The 23,203-nt window shown below is 52.3% G+C and overlaps 3 protein-coding genes across 4 annotated transcripts; all 3 read right to left on the reverse strand.

Moving 5' to 3' along the window:
* Nucleotides 1–1,612: 1,612 nt before the first annotated feature.
* Nucleotides 1,613–2,764, reverse strand: LOC126645719 (platelet-activating factor receptor-like). The gene has a single exon (XM_050326440.1). It carries the CDS (start codon nucleotides 2,618–2,620, stop codon nucleotides 1,613–1,615), a length of 1,008 nt encoding a protein of 335 aa, XP_050182397.1. The 5' UTR covers nucleotides 2,621–2,764.
* Nucleotides 2,765–3,532: 768 nt separating this feature from the next.
* TMEM35B (transmembrane protein 35B) lies at nucleotides 3,533–5,721 on the reverse strand. Its single transcript, XM_050326319.1, has 3 exons — nucleotides 5,551–5,721; nucleotides 4,981–5,161; nucleotides 3,533–4,889 (listed from the first exon to the last, which is right to left on the reverse strand). The coding sequence occupies exons 1-3, from the start codon at nucleotides 5,656–5,658 to the stop codon at nucleotides 4,759–4,761; spliced, it is 420 nt and encodes a 139-aa protein (XP_050182276.1). The 5' UTR covers nucleotides 5,659–5,721; the 3' UTR covers nucleotides 3,533–4,758.
* A 2,006-nt stretch (nucleotides 5,722–7,727) lies between these two features.
* On the reverse strand, nucleotides 7,728–22,755 carry SFPQ (splicing factor proline and glutamine rich). 2 transcript variants are annotated; one of them, XM_050326302.1, is made up of 12 exons: nucleotides 22,051–22,755; nucleotides 21,388–21,576; nucleotides 20,992–21,293; nucleotides 20,791–20,886; nucleotides 19,293–19,489; nucleotides 18,922–19,006; nucleotides 18,512–18,629; nucleotides 18,245–18,293; nucleotides 18,039–18,160; nucleotides 9,047–9,091; nucleotides 8,681–8,755; nucleotides 7,728–7,805 (listed from the first exon to the last, which is right to left on the reverse strand). In XM_050326302.1, exons 1-10 carry the CDS (start codon nucleotides 22,675–22,677, stop codon nucleotides 9,071–9,073), a joined length of 1,806 nt encoding a protein of 601 aa, XP_050182259.1. In that variant the 5' UTR covers nucleotides 22,678–22,755; the 3' UTR covers nucleotides 7,728–7,805; nucleotides 8,681–8,755; nucleotides 9,047–9,070. The 2 variants fall into 2 exon arrangements, with proteins under 2 accessions (XP_050182259.1, XP_050182258.1); XM_050326301.1 differs by having other exon boundaries at nucleotides 9,047–15,426.
* Nucleotides 22,756–23,203: the final 448 nt, after the last annotated feature.

The following is a 23,203-nucleotide window of genomic DNA, read 5'->3' on the forward strand; positions in this document are numbered from 1 at the left end:
GCCCCTCCAGTCGCAGACCCCCCAGGCCCTGCAGCACCCTGCACTGCTGACATGGCTGCTCCTGCTGCACACGGGGAGCAGAGCTCTGCCCCCTCCCTCAGCAGTTATGTAAAAGGATTAAAATTTAATATGAACTTCAAAAGGGGAAGAACAGGGTGGTCGAAGGCATCTGGCCCGGGGCCGGGTGCAGAGCAGAGGCACCCTGGGACGTGTCCCAGCTCTGCTGAGAAGCAGCACTGCAGCACATGGAGACCTGCTCCATCCACCCTGCCCATGGGGCCAGAGAGAAGTGCCCGGGCTCCATGGGCACCACAGACACCCCGTGAGCCCACCCAGGTTAACTGGGCTGTGCTCTGCCTGGGTCATGATGATGCAGGATTCTCATGGGGCTCTGGCCTTGCCCCACACCTTCACCTCTCATTGACCCTTAATAACCCACCACCCAAAGGCACAGCGTCACCCACCCGTCCCACTGCCCACTGCCACACTGCCTGTCCCATGCCAGCAGTGCCCAGTGCAGCTCATCTCCTCCTGCCTGGTGCCTCACACTTTCTTCCTTCCATGCACCAGTGGGTAGGAGCGTGCTGGAGAGGAGCCCTGTGCAGGGGGAGTGAGACCCCCAGTTCGGGGGCAGATGATGCACCCTGGCCCCCCTCCATGCCCAGAGCCCGCGTGGCTGCCCAGCACCCGCGCTCCCGTCAGTGCAGCAGCGGGAGAGGGGCTGTGCTGGCAGCAGAACCAGCCAGGGCTGGGAAAACACCATCTCCCGCCCCCGCAGCCGCCCACGGCCCCGCAGCCGCTCGGCCGCCCCCGCAGCGCCGGGCCTCGCACGGAGGGGGCGGCAGGCGCGGGGCTGGGGCTGCGCTGCGCCCACCAGGGCCGCCCACCCGCGGGCAGGGCAGGGGATGGGGCAAGGGGAGCGGGGCTCAGCAGCCCTCAGTGCAAGAGCCTCCCTGGTGCAGGGTCCTGCCGCAGGAGCGGAGCTGGGATGGGGTCCGGGAGGGGGGGCTGGGGGCTGCCCCGCACCCAGCCCTCCCAGGCTGCAGGAGCTGCTCGGTGCACGGCACAGGCACCCGCCAGCAGAGAGACTGGGGAAGCCTTTGGCTCATTCATTTTTAATCCTGGCAGAGAACAGGAGGGACACGGGAGCGAGGCTTGGGAACGCTGCAGGATGGGCCCGGTTGCAGGACCCCAAACAGCCCTGCCCAGGAAGCCCCCAGGCAGCCCAGCTCACGCCACGGGGGTCTTTGGTCATGCTTGTCCCTGTGGGATGGAGATCCCCAGGAAAGGACAGCAACTCCGGGCATCCCACCTGGTCCTGTCTCCCCACGTGCTGCCACGGCACAGCCCCCCTCGCTGGGCGAGCCCCCCTCGCAGTGCCAGTGCCGCCCTCCCAGTGCCTGCGGTGCAGGGGCAGGATCTGTGCGTGAGCAGAAACTGTGGGCACGTGGAGATGTGCAGAGAACAGAGCGGGGTGGGAGGAGGAAGAGGGTGCAGTGAAGTCAGAGCTCCCCCCACGCTGCTCCCCATCCCTGGCCTGGTTCCAGGGATCCCATCCCACCGGGACTGTGGCACCAGCACAGCCAGGGGCAGGACCCCACTGCCCACCCCACTACGAGGAGGTGAAGGAGGACCCGCGGGTGCCAGGCACAGGCCCGGGGGGGCCCGGCGGGGGCAGCGGGAGGCACCGGCCGATCTTGCGCAGGGTCCGGCCCAGGTCGGCGCGGAAGCGCCGGATGGAGAAGCAGTAGACGAGGGGGTCCAGGCAGCTGTTGAGGCTGAGCAGGGCCACGCTCAGCGCGTGCAGCACGTCCAGGGTGTCGGGAGGCCCGCAGGGCGGCGCGGGGGGCCGGCTGCCCACCCAGGGGGCCAGCGTCAGGTGGTAGGGGGCCACGCAGACCACGAAGACCAGCAGCATCCCCAGCACCATGGCACGCGCCTGCTGCCGGTGGGAGCCCGGCGAGGCGGCGGCGGCGGGTGCCGAGAGCGCCCGGGCGATGGAGGTGTAGGTGCCCAGCACCACCAGGAAGGCGGCGGCGAAGAAGCCCACCATGGCGTAGGCGTAGGCGCGGTGCCGCCCGTGCTGCTCGAAGCAGGCGGTGGCCCCGGCGCGGGCAGGGAAGGTCTGGCGGGCAGCCAGGGTGGGCACGGCGCAGCCCAGCCCCAGCAGCCAGGCCAGGGCGCAGGCCAGCGCGGCACCGCGGGGCCCCGTGAGCAGCAGCGCCCGCCGCGCCGCCCGCACCGCGCAGAACCGGTTGAAGCTGATGAGAGCCATGAAGGTGACGGCGCTGTAGGTCGCCAGGTAATAGGCGGCCCCCGCCAGGCGACAGGCGGCCTCCGACAGCAGCCAGTCCCCCCCGGACAGGTAGTAGTGGATCCAGAGGGGCAGCGTGAGGTTGAAGAGGATGTCGGCCAGCGTGAGGTTGATGAGGTAGATGCGGATGGCCTTCCTCACCTTGCCGCTCTGCAGGAAGACCAGCAAGGCCACCAGGTTGCCTGGCAGCCCCACGCACAGCACCAGGCAGTAGACAACGGGCACCAGCACGAACTGCACTGGGTCATTGGGCAGGCACTCGCCGGCGTGTCCCGTCGGCAGCGGCCCCGGCGCCGAGCTGTTCATCTCGGGCTCCTGCAAAGACAGGGCACAGTCAGTGGCACAGCTCTGGGGAACAGGGAAGGGGTGTTGACCTGCACAGGACACCTCTCTGGCTGGCACCTGCAGTACTGCTGGGTGCCAGAGGCAGAGCCCCCAGGGGGATGCCACTGTGAGCTGGATGGGCTCAGACCTCATAGGAGATGAAGAAAACCCAGCTACACCCCCCAGTGCCACGAGGAAGCCCAGAGGTCACCACCAGCTGCCCAGCCAGGGCTCCCCAGGGAGCGGCAGGAGCAGCTGCACCAGGGCCGAGGGACAGAGCTGCGGCCAGAGGCACCCGGGGGTGCTGTGCTGGCTCCAGCCGGCAGCTGCGGGGCTTAACACCTCCCACACAGCATGTGCCTGTAGGGCCACCCACCCCAGCCCTCTCCCAGTGCCCCAAATCCCCCAGGAAGTCACCCACTGGCTCAGGGTGCACCAGAGTGGAGAGACCCAGGCATGGACAGGAGGTAGGAGCATGGGGCCCGCAGCCCCCCGTGCCCCCCAGCCCTGCACGGGGAGGTTTGCCCCGGGTTCCAGCCGTGGGAAACCACGTTGTGCCGCAGTGGCTGTATCCAGGGCTGCAGCTATTTCACCTCCCATCACTGCCTGCCCACACCTCGCCGACAGCACTGAGTCACCAGGCGGTGTTTTCCAGCATGGCAGGGCCGGATTCGGCACACGCAGCACCAGCACCAGCACCGGGCGGAGGCACGGCATGAACTGCCGAGCCTGGGGGGGGAATCAGGGCTTCAGTTGGACCCCCCAATGGTCCCTGGATCCCTCAATTGTCCTCTTTCCTTCTCCTTCCCCCACCCTTAGCACTGGGGTGTTCCATGTCACCCACCCCACGATGGTTACTCACCCCACCAGGTCGGGCTGCACAGGCTGTGTCCCCTCCGGCTGCTCCTCACTGTCTGACCCAGCCAGGCTGGGGAAGTCTTTAAGCGCTGGGGGAGGCAGGGGCTGCCTGACCTCCCCCCACCATTCCAAGCCCCCCCGTGGGACAGCAGCTGGAGTGGGAGAGCACCTGTGTGTGTATGTAATGGGGGATTCCCTGCTGGAGCCACGCTAAGACCCCCCGCGCCGGCTGCCGGGGCTGGGGGCATGTGGGGGTGGCCAGGACTGCTGACCCCCTGTGTGCCCCCAGCCACATCTAATACCATTTCCCAGGGCCCTGCTCCCACCCACGCCTGGATGAAAGCAGCAGAGGGTCAAGTTTCTGCACCCGGCAGCTGGGGGAGAAGGGGATGCCCCGAAGGGATCAAAGCAGGAATCTGCTTCCTCCCAGCTCTTGGTGCTTTTGTTGGCTTCAAAGCTGGATTTAGGGGGAGCAGCACCCCAGGCTCCCCAAGCTCTGTGAGCACCCAATTCGCTGCTTTGCTTGGCCCTGCAGTCTGTGGGTGTTCCTTTGGGTTCAGATGTGATCTTGGGGGTTCATGCCCATCTGGGATGGCAGAGAGTCAGCTTGTAGGAGCAAGATCCCCAAACACATGTGACTGCCCAGGCACACTGTCTGGGGGTTGTGGTGCTGCTGTCACACCCTGGATGTGCAGCACGTGGCCTGGCACATTGCTGGGTGGCTCTGGGTGGCTGGGGGATCCCACCCCCACACGGGCTCTCCCACTGTCTGTCTCCACACCAGCTGCCAGCAGCTCCCACACATCCACAGGCCTGCTCCTGGGAGACCAGGGCCTCCAGCCCTGGGAGGTCCCATCAGTCACCACAGCTCAGCCTGGGGGGAGGCAGAAGTAAACAGGAAGGCAAAACATGAAAAACAAGAGAGTTTATTCCAAAATACTAAAGCCCCCAGGAGAGCAGAGCCAGCCCCTGCTCGGCGTGGCCAAACGCCGGGAAGAGCCGGACACCTTGTGCAAGTTTAGCAACGGAGCTGCCGGAGCGGTGGCGGTGCCACGGCAGTGTCACAGTGGTGCCACGGCCACCAGCCCACAGCACCAGCCCACAGCGTGGGGACAACCAGCACCAGGGTCCCTGGCAGAGGCAGGAGAGGGCACACTGGGCCTCAGCAGCAAGTTACCGTGCAGGATGCGATGCCGTCCCTGAAAATACCACACAGGCATCGCTTCCCGCCAGTCAGAGCCGTCTGTCCTTCCCGCCTCCGGTCACTCGAACTTGGGCCGGGGGGCCACTGGGTACCCACGGATGTTGAGCAGCAGGAGGAGGCCGAGGCAGAGGGTGGCTGGGGCACACATGGCCAGCGGCTCCCGCAGCGCCAGCAGCGTGTAGATGGCACCTGGGTGAGGAGCAGAGCGTGGGAATGGGGGTCCCTGGCCGAGGATCCCCCGAGACCCCGTGCAGGGTGGCGAATGCCCGCTGGCTCTCACCGATCATGACGACACTGAGGACGAAGTTGCTGATCTCCTGCAGCAGTTGGGGCCCAAATGCCAGCAGCAGCCCGGCCGTCACCTCCACCCAGCCCACGGCCGCCAGGTACCCGCCCGGCTCCGGCACGAACCCCAGCTCCTTCAGCGGAAACACCTTGGCAAAGCGCACGAACTCCGACGCCTGGGAAGGGTGGGAGGGGAGCGGGGCAGCCCTGAGCCTGGGGATGGGGGGTCCAGCCCCTCCAGGGGCTTTGCTTTGCTCTGCTCTGCCCTGCACCCCAAGGGTATCAACCCTACACCCGAGGGCATCTGCCCTGCACCCCAAGGGCATCAACCCTGCACCCTAAACGAGTCAGCCCTGCACCCCGAGTGACTCAACCCTGCACCGTAGGATCAGTCCTACGCTTCAAGGGGCTCAGTCCTGCACCTTAAAGTGCTCCACCCTGAACTCCAGCACCCCAACCTGCTCATTCTCCTCCTGCTCTGCACCCCCAGGGGCTCAAACCCTCCACGTCAACCCACTCATTCCCCCCGGGGCCGGCCCTGCGCCCTCCTCGCCCCCTCGCTCACCATGTGCCGGTGCAGGTCGGCCGAGAGCCGGTCCGAGAGCTTCAGGACGCCGGTCAGGAGGAAGAAGAGCCCGAGCAGGACGCGGAGGGCGGTGAAGGCCGCCGCCATGGCGGGACGGGCGGGCCCGGGGGCGGAGCGGGGCGGAGCGGCCCGGCCCCGGGGATGGACCGGCCCCGGGGATGGATCGGCCCCGGGGGATGGATCGGCCCCGGGGATGGATCGGCCCCGGGGATGGATCGGCCCCGGGGATGGACCGGCCCGGGGGATGGATCGGCCCCGGGGATGGATCGGCCCCGGGGATGGATCGGCCTTGGGGGATGGACCGGCCCCGGGGATGGACCGGCCCCGGGGATGGACCGGCCTTGGGGGATGGACCGGCCCCGGGGATGGACCGGCCCCGGGGAGGGATCGGCCCTGGGAATGGACCGGTCCCGGCCCCGCACGGGAAGGGGGTGCTCAGACCTGCAGCTTCGCCCCCCGCCAGCAGCACCACCCTCCCACCCAGAACATGGACAAAAAAATGGGAAAGAGGGGAAAAAACCCCACCGGGTGTCTCCCCGGCCCTGCGTCACCGCCTGCGCCAGCACCGAGCTCCCGGGAAAGGCAGCCCGGCCCTGGCGAGGGGCCCGGGGGAGCCGCGGGCACTGACGTGGGTGGAAGTCAAGTGGAAATATTTTTTTAATGCCAGCAAGTCGTGAGAGCAGGAAGCGTTTTCCAGGCCCCGGGAAGCAGCGGAGGGGGACAGGGAGCACGGCCCGGCTGGACCTGCAGCGACCCCGCTCAGCCAGCGGCGTGCAGGGGCTGCCACAGGCCCGGTTCCACAGCGAGCAGGGGCACTGACGCTATTTTTACTCCTGGCAGCACATGATTCCCCAGCTCTGCCGGGGGAGCCGCGGCCAAGGAGCTGCGTGCCATGGTTTGGAGCTCTCCCCGCTCCAGCTGGCACGTGTGGAATGACAGACAGCGACAGGCCAGGGCAGGCTCCAGCCCGTGGTGGCTTGGAAAGCTCCTCGGGAGAAAAGGAAGAAAAAAAAAAATCAACAAGGGATTGCAGCAGCTCAGCAGACCCACAGGGCTGGGGCACCAGGGCATCAGTCAATGCTCCCAGGATACTGTTCAAGCGTACCTGCTCTCAGCCTCTTTTTATTAATTACAGGAGAGACTTAATTTGGTAGAAGCAGGTGATTGGCTTCACCAGCTAAAGGACAATAACCCAAGGGGCGGTAACAGCCACCATCAGCACCAGGGAAAAGCCATCCCCTGTCCCTCCAGGACAGACTGTGGTTTGCTCATAAAGGGAGTTGAGGTGAAGTTAGCACATGGAATGCTGGAACTGTTTCACACAGGAAGCAGCCAGTGCTGCAACAGTGGAAATGAGGACAAGGGACTGGAAAATAACAGAATCTGAAGGAAAAAAAGGCTGCACAAGCTGCAGTAGCTGTGGAAACAAAGACACCAAAAGCCCAGCCCCTGCAGCACAGCTACTGAGGAGCCACAAATCTCACCAAGGCCTTTTCAGGACCCAGACAATAGCAAAGTCACAAAATGAGAGTGGAACACCTCAGATTGCCCTTGCCCAGCACCTGTTTGCCTGAGAGGGAACAACAGCAGCTCCTACTGCAACCCCAAACCCCCACCACAAGCACCCCCAGGCACCCAGACACCTCAGGTGTTTCACACCACTTTGCCACATGAAATTCAATTTATTTTGCTCTAATCTGGCAAAGCAGGTCCCAGCCAAATGTTCCTGACTCCTCATGCCACTGCAGGAGACCCAGCTCCACTGAGCAGAGCTACCACTGGTGTATTTAATTAAATATAATTAAACAAAAGATGGTATTTAATGAGTGACAGCATGAACCACGTATGTGCACAGTACAGCTGTCAAAGCATCAAGTGAAGCAACACGAACCAGGGCAATTTGTGCTGCACGAGCTAAACCGAGCACTTAACTTTGGCATCTCAGGCTTAATTACTACAGTCATCACCAAGAAAGGTACTAAAACCCAACCAGGCACAGGTTAACATTTGGAATTCCACCATATAAAACTAGACAAGACTCCAAATGGGGGTAAGCAATGGGTGAAGCATCCAGAAATTCATGTTTCTCAGACCCAGTTGTACCACAATGGACAGACTGCTTACTCACTGAACACACCGGAATAAAACAGAAGCCATTTATAAAAATAATGAATTTTTTATTTTAAAAATTTGTATCTTCCTGGCTCCTCTTCACTGCAATCGGACTTCTCCTTCTGCAAGTACAAAGCACATTATTAGAAAGACTGAAAACACCAGCAGAAATTACATGTCATGACATGCAAACATGATCACAACAGGCCACGTGCCTGCCAAATATTATCTAGGACTTTCTCACATCAGATCTGAGATTAAATGAACAGAACTCATGTATTTCTAAGATCTGGAACAGCTTTGTGTGTTTTCCTATCCCAGGGCCAAGAGCAGCAGTGACAGACCACAAAGGATTCTACAGGAGTGCACCCAGTGAATCCCACTGGCTTCAGCTCTTACAGGCTCAGTTGTGCACCTAAGCTGTTACTCACCTGAGACTTCTCAGTGAAGGTACTCAGCATGTTGCTCCTCACACAGGATTTTAAACATCTGAAGTTCCCCCTTGTAGTTTAGTGGCAAATTAGAGGGAAAATGTCATAAATCCCAGCTCTGCAAGTTGGTTTATTTCCCTCAATTGCTATTTGCTTGTGCTCCTATACACGCTGATTTATGCTCCAGGTTATTTTTAAAGTTCAGTGTTAAAATATTTCAGCCAAGTAGCCTTTTAAACAAGGTTTAGTTGGGTGAACATCTGAGAAGCAGCTGTTCTGTTCTCCTTTTTCCTTGCTGACCATCACCCACCCCATTCTCTGTAGCCTGAGTGCAGGAATGTCATTTCTTGTTTGGGCACCTGCAGCAGTTAAGAGGACAGTGTATTTGCTGCTGCAGGGCTGAAAGGCCTCAGACAACAGTGACATTCTGGCACTACAAAAGCAAGATTCCAAAACTTTATATAAAATTGAGATTAATCACGATTTTCAGGCAAGAACTACATAACCCACCACAGGGTGATGGGCTACTGAACTCTCACAGCAGTGTAAGGACACCAACTACTTACTTGTCCACCTGTTCCTTTGGTCCCTCCACACACCACTGGGCACCGTGCTGGATGTGCTCATGCTCGGCTCCTCGACTGGAAAACATTGCCAAGTTATTATACCCACCGTGACTTGGAAATCTTTTGTACAAACCCACGTCTAGAAAGGTATTTTTAACCACTGCTGTCAAGATATGAAGCCCAGATGGAGTCAGGGTGCTCAAGCCCACGGCATGACAGCAGGCACTGAGTTCTACCCTACACATTTAAGTTATTCACTCTTTCCAACTTCTCAATATTCCCCAGTTCCAAGGTACTCAGTGACTGAACATCAAGTGTCCAGAAACCTTTATTATTTTATCCACGCAGCACAAAAGTGATACTTACTTCCCATGGATGAGCACTCCGGTGTCACTCAGCTTTCATCTTCACCTAAAGGATAACAACTGAAGTTATTAGAGTCATACACAGCAAATCTGGACCATTTCAAAACTAACTTAAAAATAAGGGTTTAAGATACATGGACTGATTAGTTATGAGGGGTAATTTATCAATTATTCCAAACCATTAAGTGGAAGAATAAGGGGCAGAAATAGGCTGGCCTTAACACTCATCAAGAGCTGAAGGAATATGCAGGTAGTTGCCTGAAGAACTGCACCTTGTCTGAGCACAAACCATACGCCCCCCTCTGAGCACAGTGAGGTTTGATTGCAGCCAGAGGTATATTATCCCTTATGTGCAGGCATTAATTTTGTCAGCTACTTCAACTATTTGACCCTATTTGTGTCCTGCAGCAACGCCCTCTATTCCCCTTCATGAGGGAGTGCAGTGGCCCTGGACTGTAGGAGCCCGTGGGTTCAACAGTCCTACAAGTGCTTCAGAAGCCAAAGGCAAACACTAAGATTGGCACTGTCACTGCTTTTGTCCTCAGCAAGGTTCTTCCCCTCTCGAGACCCCCCTTTACTACAGCTGAGGGCAGCCTGCAGTGGTGAGAGCTGGGGATGTGGTCCAAGGCTCTGTACAGCTCCAGCTGGGAAGCAGATCACACCTCGGGCACAGCGTGATCTGACCAGGCAGGGACAAGTTCAGGATTAGTGTCCAACCCACCACCTGGGTTTTCTCATGGCCCTCAGGAGCAGGAGAGTTATGCACATATTGTTTCCTCTGCCATAGCAACAAACCCCATGCATAAGGGATACTATATCTTTGTGCATCCTTTAAACACTGCAGATTCCCTACTGGCCACGCTCCTCCCAGCCCTCCCCAGTTAGCTCTTCAGTACTGGTGTTCAGAAGCAACATGTATAGAGATGGGGTATTCACAGACCACTGCGGGATTGCACAGCCAAGTCCTAACGTGTCAATCATTACCTAGCAGCAATGACACAGCTGGGAGAAGGCCAATCCTCCCGTTTTTTCCTTTGCCAGGCAGCAGCTATTTAACAGCCCCACTAGCTGGTATGGAGAGAGAAAAAAATCTGAAGCTAATTAGCTGATTCCAAACTTGCTAGCAGTGGAAGAAGCCAAGTGATTCCCCAGAGCAGTATACTTGGATGCATCCTTCCCAACATGCTCAGCCTCACTGAACATAATGGAACAGAACACTGGCCTTCCTGATCATGTCACTGCAGCTGGCAATGATTAACAGAGACATGCAACCCCATTACTGCTCGAGTCCTAAACTACTCACAGGCCTCAGTGTTTAGCTATGGGGAGAACTGCAAGCAAATCAACACTTTGTATGCTTAATGTCACAGTAAAGCCCCATCCACGCTGTGCTGTGCTCTCCTGCCAGCACCAGGTCTGCTCGGAGGGCCTAGCAGTACAATGTATTCTGACACCACACTTCTGAGCTTCAGGTAAGCTTTTGAGAAAAAGTGTTTTTCACACACAGATAAAACCAAGATGAAACACAATGCAAGCACTTGAATGGCATTCCTTGTACCCACTTGTTACAGACTGACTTAGAGCAGACATGACTATTTTAAGTTCGCTACCACACCAAGTTTCATTACTGCAGCCAGAGCTGGTCTGAGCCCACGGTTCAGTCACAAATTGCTCACTCCAGGAGTGTCAAAAACGTGCTTAGCTCAAGTACATAGAACGAGGCAGATGTGCCAGTAACCCCTCCACGACATTCCTGAAAGTCAAGTATCCAGAACTGGAAAACTAGAAAAATTAAAAATCAGATCTGAGCACTGGTTTAAGATCACTAGTTCAGTTTTGCTACAGGACAGCACGCTGGCTGCCAGCAGGTTTGCTACTGGATCCCAGTTCCAGGTAAGGGTGAGCCATCGTGGAATGGATGCCAGGCACAGGTAAAGGTAAGCCATCACAGAAAGGAAAAGTGACTCTGTGACAAGGTGTCACTGTGTGACCAGCTGATGTTGGCTACACTCACTGGGGTGTAACCAAAGACCTGTTGTCATGATCTCAAGGTGCAGCTGCTACTTGAAGTGTCCAGTGGAACATGGAAAGGTGGCGACAGCGGAGGGCAAAGCTGTCCAGCAGATCCCTGTTCACCAGCAAGAGTCCTGCCTGGAAGGTAACACAGAAGGGTCCAAAAGTGACAATAATACCAGAAACAAGTATGCAAAGCAAAACTTTGCAGAACAAGTGGGAAAACACATTACAACACCTGTGAAATAAACTGAGTATCAGACAAGAGCCAGACTACATGCAGGAACAAGGGACCTTGAAATTCAGGTTCAAGAATAATGCAAAAGAGCTGGAGATCAGCATGTCTGGATGTCTGGCTAGGTAAGCATGTTAATCCTGGAACACTGCAGTCAGTAGTTCTAGTAATGAAGAGTTTAGAATTACATCCCCAAGACTGATGAAAAATGAAACTGAGCATTACACTGCTGGGATGACTCTAGCAGGCAGAAGTAACAGAATCTCATCGCTGTCAATTAAGGCAGAGGAATGTATCAGGCTTGTCAATCAAAGGCTAAAATAAAGGCAACTGCAAAGTCCAATATAAGCTTTATGAAACTATTCATGGGATATTAATTCAAGCACTCATTTATGTCCTCAAAAATATTCCAGATCAGTGTCAGAGCTGCCTGTACCAGGAGGTTTGAGGTGACTCACACAGTGCACACGAGGCAAGAGCAGCAGTTATTAACGCATTCCTACCGAGCCAAGACTCTACACAGGGATGAGCTGCAGATGGGCCACTTGGTCACTACAGAAAGTTTACAGAAAGTTTCTTTTCCAGGCACTGAGAGCACCTAGTCGACTAGTCAAGTGAGTCCAAGATCACATTCCCTCTTCCCCACAGTGCTCATCTAAGAATATCTTCGTTACATCGGAACTAAGGAAAATCCACCCAAGCCGAGTCGTATGCACAGAGGAATCGGGTCTGGAAAGCCTCAGCTAAGAACCACAGCAAGTTGCTTGTTGTCTCTGAACGAGACAAAGCTTCAAACCGAAAACCACACAGCTTTGATGCAAGCTCAACATACAGGTATGGAGTGCTGCACTGTAATTCCACAGTCAGAAGTGTGATGTCAGAATACCCACAGTATAAGATTACATAGAAAGTCACCAAGTTATAGATATTGCTTGTTACCTACCTGGACGCAGTCGGCAATGAGAATCTCGGAGCAAGCAGGAATACTACATCCGGGTCCTAATGTCCATTGCCATTTGTGGTACTACGTTCCTCACAGTTATGAACTGCAGAAATGCTGGCTAAGTGCAGTTATGTAGCAGGCCACTAGTTTTTAAGTGTAAATTGCAGTCTCAAAACTCCAGCAAGAACTTGCTGCCACAGTAAATGGTTGCCAAGGAGAAGCCAAGAATTTGTCTACCACAAAAATACCACAAAATCTCAAAAGCAGTTTCAGTTTCTCATCAGCTGTATAAATGATTTGTGTAATGTGTCTACACCAGAAGGTTAAGATTATTCTGTAATCATTGCTGAGAAAGTGCAAAGACATATGTATAATGATACCAGATTCTACTTGCTGCAGTTTTTAGAGCTCTGAATGTCAAAATGGGCTCAATTTTGATAAAACAAACTAAATTGCAACAGCCAATGTCCTCCAAGTCCAGTACAAAAATGTGTTATGCGATCCAGACCATCCAAAAACAGGTCTGTCCAGCAAACCACTTTTCTGAATGGTTTTAAAGATTCAATTATATAAATCTGAGTTTATGAAAAAAAGTCCAAAACCTCATAGGAACAGATCAAAGGAACGTCACTTTCTCGCCTCCCACATTTAGTAACTTTACCAGATTTGAAAGTTGACATGTTTGCCAGCTTTAAAGACACCACCTTTTAAAAGGTCTTGAAATGGAAGTTGGCTAATTCATCATACGCCTGTTTAGTACATGCAACTCAAAGCAGAACTTGTTTTAGAAATTCTGCTTATGCAGCTACGACAAAGCCAGATTTAACCAAACTTTCAGATGTTTTGAAAACTGCCAAATCTTTCAACATATTTACTAATCATGGTTTTGCAACTCAGCTATTTTAATACCTAACAACAGTAGCTTACGTACAAAACAGGGGTACCCAAAGACAAGCTCTGTAAGGTACAAGGACAGCAGCATCCTTCACTCTTCCAAGTTACAGAACTACAAAAGAACATACTTTAGGATATGCACCAGCATCTCTTTTAATAAAGAATGACATGTAATCTGAAAAATAAACTGAAAAAATTAATGTAATGTTCACGTTCAGAATTCCCCACCTCAGACACCTTCAGCTTTTGTGGGTGTCCCACGAACACCCTCCAGCAAACACATTGTTTAAAACTGCTTCAACAGCTCAAATTGCATCTGTACTGCTCGTCTGTGAACTATCCAATACAAGGACTCCCAAGCAATTGGTCTGCAGTTTAGGAACTGCCAATTTGGAATTTCCTGAAGAGCAATTCATCGTTGTAGCATGTTATCAACCCCCAAACTTTTCTGGGTAACTAAGAAGCGTTCACCAAACAAGCAGAGTCAGTCTTTAGTGAGCTTCGTGTTCCCAGTCAGTGTTACCTGTATCAGTATTTCCCAACTTGCTATTTTGTCATTTAAGGGGTAACAGTACTTCAAGAGGGATCAGTCATCTTCACTCTAAAATACTGCAATCTGACACTAAAGTTTTAACCACAGAGAAAATTTAGCATAGAATTTAGAATTAGCCAATGCTTAGCACAAGGAACGGAAAGATATTGGGAAGATTAAAGCTACTCACAGAACACTGGTGGCTGGGGATCGTGTGAAGGGACAGCCAAGCTAAGTTTACCGACTTTGTGCCAAGCAGGTTGATGTATCCTGCATTAACACTCAGGTATTTGACACTGGGAAGTCACGTTCCCAGCTCACCTGGTACAGTGTAATAATAAGCAAAGCAACTACCTTACCAATGAGTCCAGAATGCTCTGAAATTCTTCTGGGGCTTAATACAATGAACAGCGAGCTAACGAATTCATCAGATCTTCTACAAAGAGAACCTTAAAGGGAGTTTATTTGCACTGTGTAGTATTAACTCTTGAACTCCAGATTCAGATACTACTTTTGAAGCATTATCTCCAAACATCAATAATAAAAGAGCGATAACCATCATGCAAGCAAGCTGATTGCTGTGTTTTACATACAGGATTTCAGGATTTGCCCACCAGCTACATGATTTAGGAATAGTTCCTGCAGTCCCCATAACACAAATGATTGTATTCTGTACTAGGCAAATTAGTCCACTGTTAGCATGAGGACATAAGCAAGTTAACCTTAATCACTCGAGTAACACTTCTGGTCTTTTTGCCAAGCAATTTCAGGCAGGTTTACAACACTGAGCAAAGGCCAGATCCTGTGATCTCAAGACAGCTTAAGAGCATATAAATATCACATTAACAATCCTTTAGTTAGGAAGTCAGCCAATGCAAGGCATTCTATGAATTTATTTTAAAATAACCATTGCTAGTCTTCTGCTTTAAGTTTTTAAAAGATTCCAAGCAGTTTGACTACCAGGGTGGCAAGTGCTACCATCCCACCACCCGTCAGCCGTAGCTAAAATATGGAATTTGTTACTATGCTGCTTGCAGCGGAGCTTTAAATATTGTATCTTACAGCACTTGCAAGGTTTCCATTTGCTTCCTTATTGCAGCACAATGACTGCTCAAAAAAAATCTGCATCTACTGCAAAGTTCAGCTACAATTTAACCCAATCTTTAGCTAGAGAGGCATCGTGGGAAGAGACCTCCCTCTTGGCTGCAGTTCCACACCCTGGTCTAGTCCAACCTCGACTCAAGGCTCTCGGGTTACTGCGGCAGGTGTGGGATTCAGCCTCAGTTGTTTAACCACGACTGGCAAGAAGAGTTACTACATTTAGTTTTCTATTTATTTGAAGCACAGTAAAAAAAAGGTTGGTACACTTTGGGAATTCAGTGGCACAAGGTACACTGCCATCAAGTTAGGGACGTTATACATCAAAAAACCAGCTAAATTTGATTTTGAAACACTGCATTACATAATTAAATTGTACTCGCCCAAACAGACCACTTACAAATATTAGGTCAGTAAGTTTCTAACATCCATAAAAACGTAGCTTTCTTACTAAAATGCAAGAATTAAGAAGTTGGTGTCTAAACAAGACAGACAGAAAACAAACTGGAATGAAACTACAGGTCACATCTAAAATCGGGGCTTTTTGTTTGGGGCTTCATATTCTTCTCTCCCTCTACCATATCCTGCTGGTGTTCCAGGCCCCATTCCTCTAGGACCCTGGCCACCCACGGGCCCCGCACCTCCCTGCCCAAAGCGTTCAGGACGCTATTGGAACAGAATTAACAGTTCATTATAGGTAGTTGATGTCCATGTGTGTTAAGTATATATTTTTAGAAGGTTCCGTAGTCAAGGTTCGTCGATACAATCACCATTGAGTCGATCCACAGGTACCGGGAACATAGAAAGGAAAAAAGGGTAATTTAAAAATTAGTTTATTGTAATACATGCCTTGAGGTATGTTCCCACTTGATGCATTCTCATACATCTGTTATAAAGAACAGATCCTCCCTGCAGTGCTAGAAATGTAAGCATTAGTGCAGATGTGAATTAACAACTTTTCCAAATGAGCTCTAGCAAAATTTTTTCAACCAAGTTAATGCAAATAGCTTGCAAACTTCTCACCTTTAGTGCAGTAAAAGCTCAGATTACATCACTGTCATTTCCAGAGAAGCCTAATCAGAGAACGCAGCTCCGGCTGGCTGAAGCAGGAGCTGACATTCATCAAATGTAACAGAGTGCCTACTCACCAGGACTGGCATGTGCTGTCTAGAGACCATGAGCTTTTCAAGATGGGGTTAAGACTACGGTCTGCTGACTAAACTGCAGAGGCCTTAGGCAGTACCAGAACTCATTGTGAGCACTACTGCATTGCAAGAAGGGAAAAAAAAAAAAGTGAAAAGAGCTACTGACCAGTGCTTTACCTAAACCATCACAACTGCTCGAGCAGAGACTGGCACTTGTTCAAACCCCACATACTCCAGAGCTGCTGCTGCCTCAGATGCAAAACGTGTTCCAAGCGCTCAGTGTGTCCAGTTAGAGCTATGCACAGAGAGGGGTGTGCATCCAGGCAGTACCTCCCCTCCCACCCCACCTTCACCACAAGCTCTTGGGAAATTCACAACTTCACAGCACTGAAAGGTTTCACACCAAGGTGGAACAGCTCAGTTACTCTGCAATAAAGCAGACACTTCAGGTATTTTTACTAGTACCTCTAGTTGCATGTACTTTGTTCAGTTACTGTATTAGTAGGTGTGATCAGCATTCAACCTACAGAACTTACACATTATGAGGTCAAAGAGAGCTTTAAACTTTCATTTCAAACAGGTTTCCCACTACTGAGTCACAGAACAATGGTAGGTGGTTTGTTACAAAAAGTATCTGCAACTGACAATCAACACTTCGAGTTCCTGACTTCTGAAAGTCAGTGTCAATCCTTCCAAGAAAGGAATTTCACAAACGTTATTTAGGTTACTTCTGCCTAATTCGTGGCAGCTTCAGCTCATCTCCAATTCTGTTTAAAGGTATCAGCACAGGAACTGTGACAGCACTGTGTGGCAGAGATCCCCAGCCTAAGAAACTCCAGGCAGTTAAGGCACCTCACTGTCACCCCTTTTGACCAGATCACGTTTCAGGTATTACACAAGTTCAACATGCACCTGTACCATGGTTTTGAGGAGAAAAATGTACACAGCATCCACCACACGCTGCCTAACTGCTCACAGGAAGCTTAGGAACTGTTTAAGTATCAGATTATGGAGATACCTTAAGGTCAACAGTACTGTCTACTGAATCAATGATGCTCTGAGAAGTTACCATTCCAAAGAGATGATTCCCCAAAAATGTAAAACGGAAGATATCTGACAAGCTACTGTGGTAGCTCAGCATGTTAAGCCCGAGGCCTAAACCCACCCAAAAATTATTTAGTTCAGCTTGTGCTCCAAGTGTCACCCTTTCAGGAGGGTGAGAGCACACTGGTATTGCCACCTAAGCCAACAGATTCCCATCCTGCCCGTTAAGCATTTCTTTAATCTACATCCATGGTGCTTCAGGGTGGGAACACCGAGCAGCCTCCAAGCCCAGTCACACATGTAGTGTGCTAAAAATAGTACAGTTTGGAAACATACCTCGGAACAGGAGATATGAGGTAGCTTTAACAGACTCTATCTTTGTGTCATGCCCAACATGGGAAAACACACCGGGCTCTCATTCCTTTGGGACACAGGAACCACAAATGGCTACAGTCCAGGATGGCTGGAACATGCCTAAGCTGAAAACCAGCATTTCTGCTCTTCTACAGCAACATCAGCACAGACTAAGGGATATGCTGTTTACCACTGATTACTTAAGATAATCTGCTGCTGAAAGAGACCTGAGAGCAGATTCTGGACTCAACAGCATACCCAGACCAACATGCATCCAGCCTACCTAGGCTTGGAAGGGCCAAAAGAAACAGTGTTACACGTTGGGAAGGAGAACAAAAATCTCTCTTGTCCATCAGTACAGAACATCAAATTACTGAAGAGCTACTGTATTATGTACGTTAATGAAATTTGTCAGATTCTCTACATTTTACAAAAAAAATCCTTCCAAGCCTAACAGTGACGCAGAATTTCCAGAGTCCAATGAAGTCAGAGTTAATTGCAAATATGCTTAACAGCACATTTGAATTCACTTCCAAACAACTCTCAAGTGTGTAAGCTACCATAAAGGTTAACAACTACTCTAGTGCTACACACTGCCACAGTCTGTGTTAAACACCTGACCAGAGTCAGCAGTTCACAGTGACATTTCCACATCCATCCGAACACTGGAGAGAACTCATTCCCAACCACAACAGTTCCCTTGTGCTAAGCTAAAGCCACCAGAGGATACGTTACCATGTCACTTCCCATCATAGAACCACTCATGGCTGCTTGGCCAACTCCTGGATTAGCTTCATAACCTATGCCGCCACCACCTCCCAGAGGTGGGAATTTCTGGGCTGCTGAAGCATAAGGATCTAAGAAAGAGAAATATATAATCATATTCCTATTGACAATTCCTAGGTTAACCACATGAAGTAATTACTTAAAAGATTCTTTACCTCCCATGTTCATTGTGGCAGCACCACCCATTCTCATGTCTCGCTCCCTCTGCATAGAAGAAACAACTTTTAGCATGGCTAATAAAGCACCAAAATCCAGACTTTTCAGGAGATAAAGCACATGTACAGCCAATTACTGCCACTGCCCCTACATAAACACAGTGCAGGAGCAAACCCAAAGGAAGCAAAACGCAGCAACCTTGAAAATACATCAGCAGAATTCCTCAGCATGGTAACACATCCAAAAACCGCCATGATTTCACTTACTGGATCCATGTAACCCATTCTACTATAATTCTCTTCCCTCTGTCTTCTCATCTGCTCTTCCATCTCCCGCTGACGGATCATCATCTCCTCTTCCCGCCGGCGGCGCTCCTCCTCCTGCCTGCTCACCCCAAAGCAGACTGTTAAACCACAGCAGTGAACAACACCCCTAACATTCACCACCATCATTTGTATCAGCAATTTAAAAGGCACTGAATGATTACACTGAAGCAAAAAACCACGCTCTAGAACGCTCGGATATCTGAGGAGAAACTTACACTGCAGTTCTATTTCGCACACACAAACTGAAGCAACAAGGGTGCTCTTGAGAAACAGAAACTTTCACAGGTAAGTAATGATAAAAAAACCCAACCCATAAACGCAACCGAAATCCCAAGGAAAGCCAAACCAACCTCAGCTGAATTTCCTTGCGTTTCTGCATTTCCTGATTATGGAGTTCCTCCATTCGCCTCAGTTCCTCCTGGCGCCTCATGAGGTCTGCGGGAACGAAGCCTGTGAGCAGCTTTTTCACAAAGGCATGCCAGATTCTAATCAGATTTGAACTAGATCCACCTCAGCTGCACTGTGGTAGACAGGTACCTTCCAGTGTCACTGTTCTTAACAATAGCCCACTGAAATAAAAAACCCTACCAGTTGCTCTTTTTTTAACTCTGAAATTCTCAAGTTCACAGTAGGAAGCATAAATTTACTCACTAACCCATGAAACAGACATGCATTTAAGCCCGTTATTTAAAGCAAAAATACAGAATTCAGAACCAATTACCTTGACGCAAGAGGTTTGCCTGGTGCTCATGATAAGCATCTTCCATCTCACTTTCAAGTTTGTCCTTGGCATCTTTCATGTTTTTTGCCACTTGCTCTCTCTGCTGCTTCTCCATTTCATCTAAAGATTTCCATCTCTGGGAATATTCAAATTCAAAACTGCCAGGCTGAGCAAAGCGGGGAGGAGTCTCTCTTTCCCTGCAGAAAGGAAAATGCTCAGAGCAGGCAAACCTGGAAACTCAAGGTCAGTACAAGATCACGAGTAGAGCAAGTGAATTATCAGGAAACATCGAGGGAGCCCTGAAAATACCTGACAACTGTGGGACAGAGAACTCGCTGTGATGGGAGTGCAGCATTTTACACGCTGAAACAGCAGCATTTCACACAAATAATTATCACAGCAAACATGGAGACTCCTGCACTATCACACCCAGGCAAATCTTTAGAGTGCTACTGCTTGTTTATCTCTTTCTTAACTGTCTTTAGACTCTCCACTGCTGGCAACTCCAGGTGCAAAATGCTCAAACAAGACAGGCCTTTGCCCGAGCAGGCACAGCCACTCAGAGCAGCAGCACACAGAGAAGTGGATTTTTCCAGTGCCAAAGCAGAGTGTGTCAAAGGCAAATAACAGCCTTCACTTTCACTGAAATAGTTCTCAAAATCCCTGAGGGCCAACAGTTAATTTTGTCATGTGAAGAAATTGCAGTCTAACGTTCAGTAATTAATGACACAAAACCATGACAGTTCAAGGTTTCCCATACATCAGCAATATAAAAGTACTTCAACATTTTAGGAACACTGTATTAATCCACACTGTTTTCAAAGCTGCCTCTAAACCACTTACAGTTTTTGATCAAAGCGAGAATTTTGAGAACTTTCTCTGCCAAACAAGACTGACTGGATCTCCCTCCCTGCTCTCCCTTCTGTGATTTGGGAAAATGCAACAATCCTACAACAAACAGGTTTAATACACAGATTCTAACCTAAAACTGCTACTTTGGAAAAGACTCCTCTAGACTCTTGAACATTCCTTTATGCCAATGGTCAGCACATAAGACAAATCTACAGGCAACAAGTTTCTGTTAACCATGGAATGAGTTAAAATTTCACTTCATTTCTCATTTTAAAGCATGAAAATCAATTTCCAAGTTCCCCATGGGATCATCAACACAAGACACGCCTTAAGGGAGACGACAGCTCTCAACAATAGGATGAAACAGTTCAAGTCTGGTTTTCAAGCGTTTTTCCACGCACCAAAACCATCTGTTACTGGGCTTCTATTTCTTTGTGACACAATGTGGAAAACTGCTTGTGTAACGAGCACACTAAACGAATCAGTGTGTTACTTTATACAAAAATATGAACAAAAAAAAGAACTGGCAATACATCTCAAAATTCAAAGCCTGTTTCAGAAAAATGGCTCCATCCCCCTCAGAGCCTGGGACAATACTCCATAAAACATCACCTATATCCTGCTTATAACAAAAGACAGTGCCTACTTTTGATACATTGGATTCTTCTGAGCAAGCTTTTCTGGAAGACCATCTTCATCATCCAATTGTTCCAATGGTTCCACAATAACTGGCCTGGGAGTGCTGAACAGAAAAATACTCATTTTACTTCTCTGTAAGAACTTCCACTCAGAGAAACTAGAAGCCTACAATCTCTACTCAAAACGAAAATCCAGGGGAAGTACTTACGTTGTCAACAAAAACACCCCCTCAGTACACCGTTCAAAGGCTTTCCTGGCAGCTGGCTTTGATGCAAACTCAACAATGCCTTTTCCCGTTGATCGACCTCGATCATCTACAATCACAACCGCTCTTTCCACCGGCCCGAACTGGGAAAAAGCTTCCTCCAGCAACTCGTTGGACACGTAGGGCGAGAGGTTCCGCACCGACAGGGCAGCCGCGTGTGTGGCAAAGCGAACGCGGAGCTGCCGGCCCCGCATCGGGGTATCGTCCAACTCCGCCTTCGCGATTTCTGCCAGAGCCCTGGACTCCTGGGGGAAGTTTAAAACCCGGTTTTAGAGGACCAAGTTCTACACCGCTACCTCGCGAGAATTAAACGGACGGACACACAGCATGAACGCCTACCAATTTAATGAATCCAAAGCCTTTGCCCTTGTTGATAAAAACCTCTCCTGGCTCCCCATATTTGGCGAACAGTCTTTTAAAGTCTTCGTCTGTGATATCAGCGGGCAAATTCCCAACAAACAACCTGCAGCGCTGTGTGTAAGTCTTCTCCCCAGGCCGCCTCAGGAGAGAGAGGTTCGCTTTAAACCCCTACAAAGAAGCAGAGCGTTCGAGCCATCACTACGTGCTGCACCGCCGAGCTGCGGGGAGCGCCGGGGACACCGGAGAACCGCGAGAGGATACAAATCACAGTCCGGGGACCGCGAGGGGACACAAACCACAGCCCTGGGACCGCCCGGGAGAACCGCGAGGGGACTCAAACCACGAACCACCCGGGACAACATGGGCACCCCAGGGAGCACAAAGCACAGCGCCGAAGCCGCCCGGGAGAACCGCGAGGGGACACAAACCAGAGCTCCCGGACCGCCCGGGCACCCTCGGGGACACAAACCACGGCGCCGGGACACAAAGCACAGCCCCGGGACACAAAGCACAGCCCCGGGCCCGCCCGGTCCCCGCCGGAGCCCTCAGCCCGCTCCTCCCCTCAAGATGGCGGCGCGGGCGCGCGGAGCCGCCGCCATCTTGTGCCTGAGGGAGGCGCGTGTGGGGGGGCCAGCGACTCACCTCGTCCGAGAGCTTCTCGCTCCTCTCCCCTGCGCCCTGCTGCGCCCCGAGGCTCTGCTGGCCCTGGTGCTGCTGCCCGCGGCCCCGCGGCTCCCCGCCCGGCCCGCCGCGGTGCCCCGGGCCGCCCTTGTGCGGCCCCTGCTGCGGGCCGCCCGGCCCCTTGGGGCCGCCGCCGGGAGACTGTCCTTGTCCTTTCTTAGGGCCGCCGGCCGGCGTGGGGCTGGGGCTGGGCTTGGACTGCGGCTGCGGGCCGGACGGAGACGAGGAGGGCGCCGACACCGGAGGCTGTTGCTGCTGCGGCTGCTGCCCCGCGGGCAGCGCGGAGGATGGAGGCGCTCCCGCCTGGCTCCCAGTGGGTCCTGCCGTGGTGGCGGCGGCTGAAGAAGACGAAGAAGGCGGAGCAGAGGTGGACGTGGGCGGCTTCGGCGGTTCGGGCTTCGGGCCGCCGCCCGGCGGGCCGCCCGGGCCCTGCGGGCCGCCCGCCATAGGGCCGCGGTTCTGCCCCATGCCCATGCCGGGCGGCGGCGAGCGGAAATCGTGGTTGGGGCCGCCGCGGCCGCCGCCACCGCCGCGCCGGTGAAAGCCGCCGCCTCCGCCGCCACGGCTACGGAAGCGATCCCGCGACATGATGGAGCGGAGGGAGGAGAAGGAGAGCAGTGAGCGCGCTCCGGCCGCGGTGGATGCTGCTGCTCAGCGCCCGCTACGCAAAATGGCGGCGGGCTAAAGGGCCTCGCCGCCGCCTTTGTCCGCCCCTAATATAGTGTCCCCGCCCCCGGAATCCGCCCCCTGCTCCACTCCAGCCAACCGCCGATCCCGGCGGCGATGATCGACAGGCGCGTTTGCCAATAGTGTGTCGCTACTCTGCTAACTCTTTGATCTCATTGGTAACGAACCCGCCCTGTGCCCATTGGCGCGTTTGACCGCCGACGTTGGCACGGGACGGGCCGTTAAAATTCCGCACGCTGATTGGGTGGTTTGAGCAGCGGGAGGTGGAGTCACGGTGGAAAGCGCGGACTGTGATTGGCTGGATCTGCTGTCAGTCAGATGGGGCCCGCAGCCCGGCCCGTCCCCCGCGCCCTCAGGCACGGCCGGGCTAGAAAAATGTCAAATAAACGCGTTTTCAATTATAGTTCGCTGTTTCGGTCCGGCCGGA

Source organism: Myiozetetes cayanensis, unplaced genomic scaffold, assembly GCF_022539395.1.
Source record: "Myiozetetes cayanensis isolate MyiCay16 unplaced genomic scaffold, myiCay2020 scf31, whole genome shotgun sequence".
Classification (NCBI taxonomy): Eukaryota; Metazoa; Chordata; class Aves; order Passeriformes; family Tyrannidae; genus Myiozetetes; species Myiozetetes cayanensis.

Coding starts and splice junctions, on each gene's coding strand:
- LOC126645719 (XM_050326440.1), bottom strand. CDS start 2,620: ATGAACAGCTCGGCGCCGGGGCCGCTGCCGACGGGACACGCCGGCGAG.
- TMEM35B (XM_050326319.1), bottom strand. CDS start 5,658: ATGGCGGCGGCCTTCACCGCCCTCCGCGTCCTGCTCGGGCTCTTCTTC. Junction 5,162..5,550: donor CCGACCTGCACCGGCACATG/GTGAGCGAGGGG, acceptor CACCCTTCCCAG/GCGTCGGAGTTCGTGCGCTT. Junction 4,890..4,980: donor CCTCAGTGTCGTCATGATCG/GTGAGAGCCAGC, acceptor CTCCTCACCCAG/GTGCCATCTACACGCTGCTG.
- SFPQ (XM_050326301.1), bottom strand. CDS start 22,677: ATGTCGCGGGATCGCTTCCGTAGCCGTGGCGGCGGAGGCGGCGGCTTT. Junction 19,490..20,790: donor AAGAATCCAATGTATCAAAA/GTAGGCACTGTC, acceptor TCCTTTCTGCAG/GGAAAGAGAGACTCCTCCCC. Junction 15,427..18,038: donor CTATGATGGGAAGTGACATG/GTAACGTATCCT, acceptor CTGTTCCAATAG/CGTCCTGAACGCTTTGGGCA.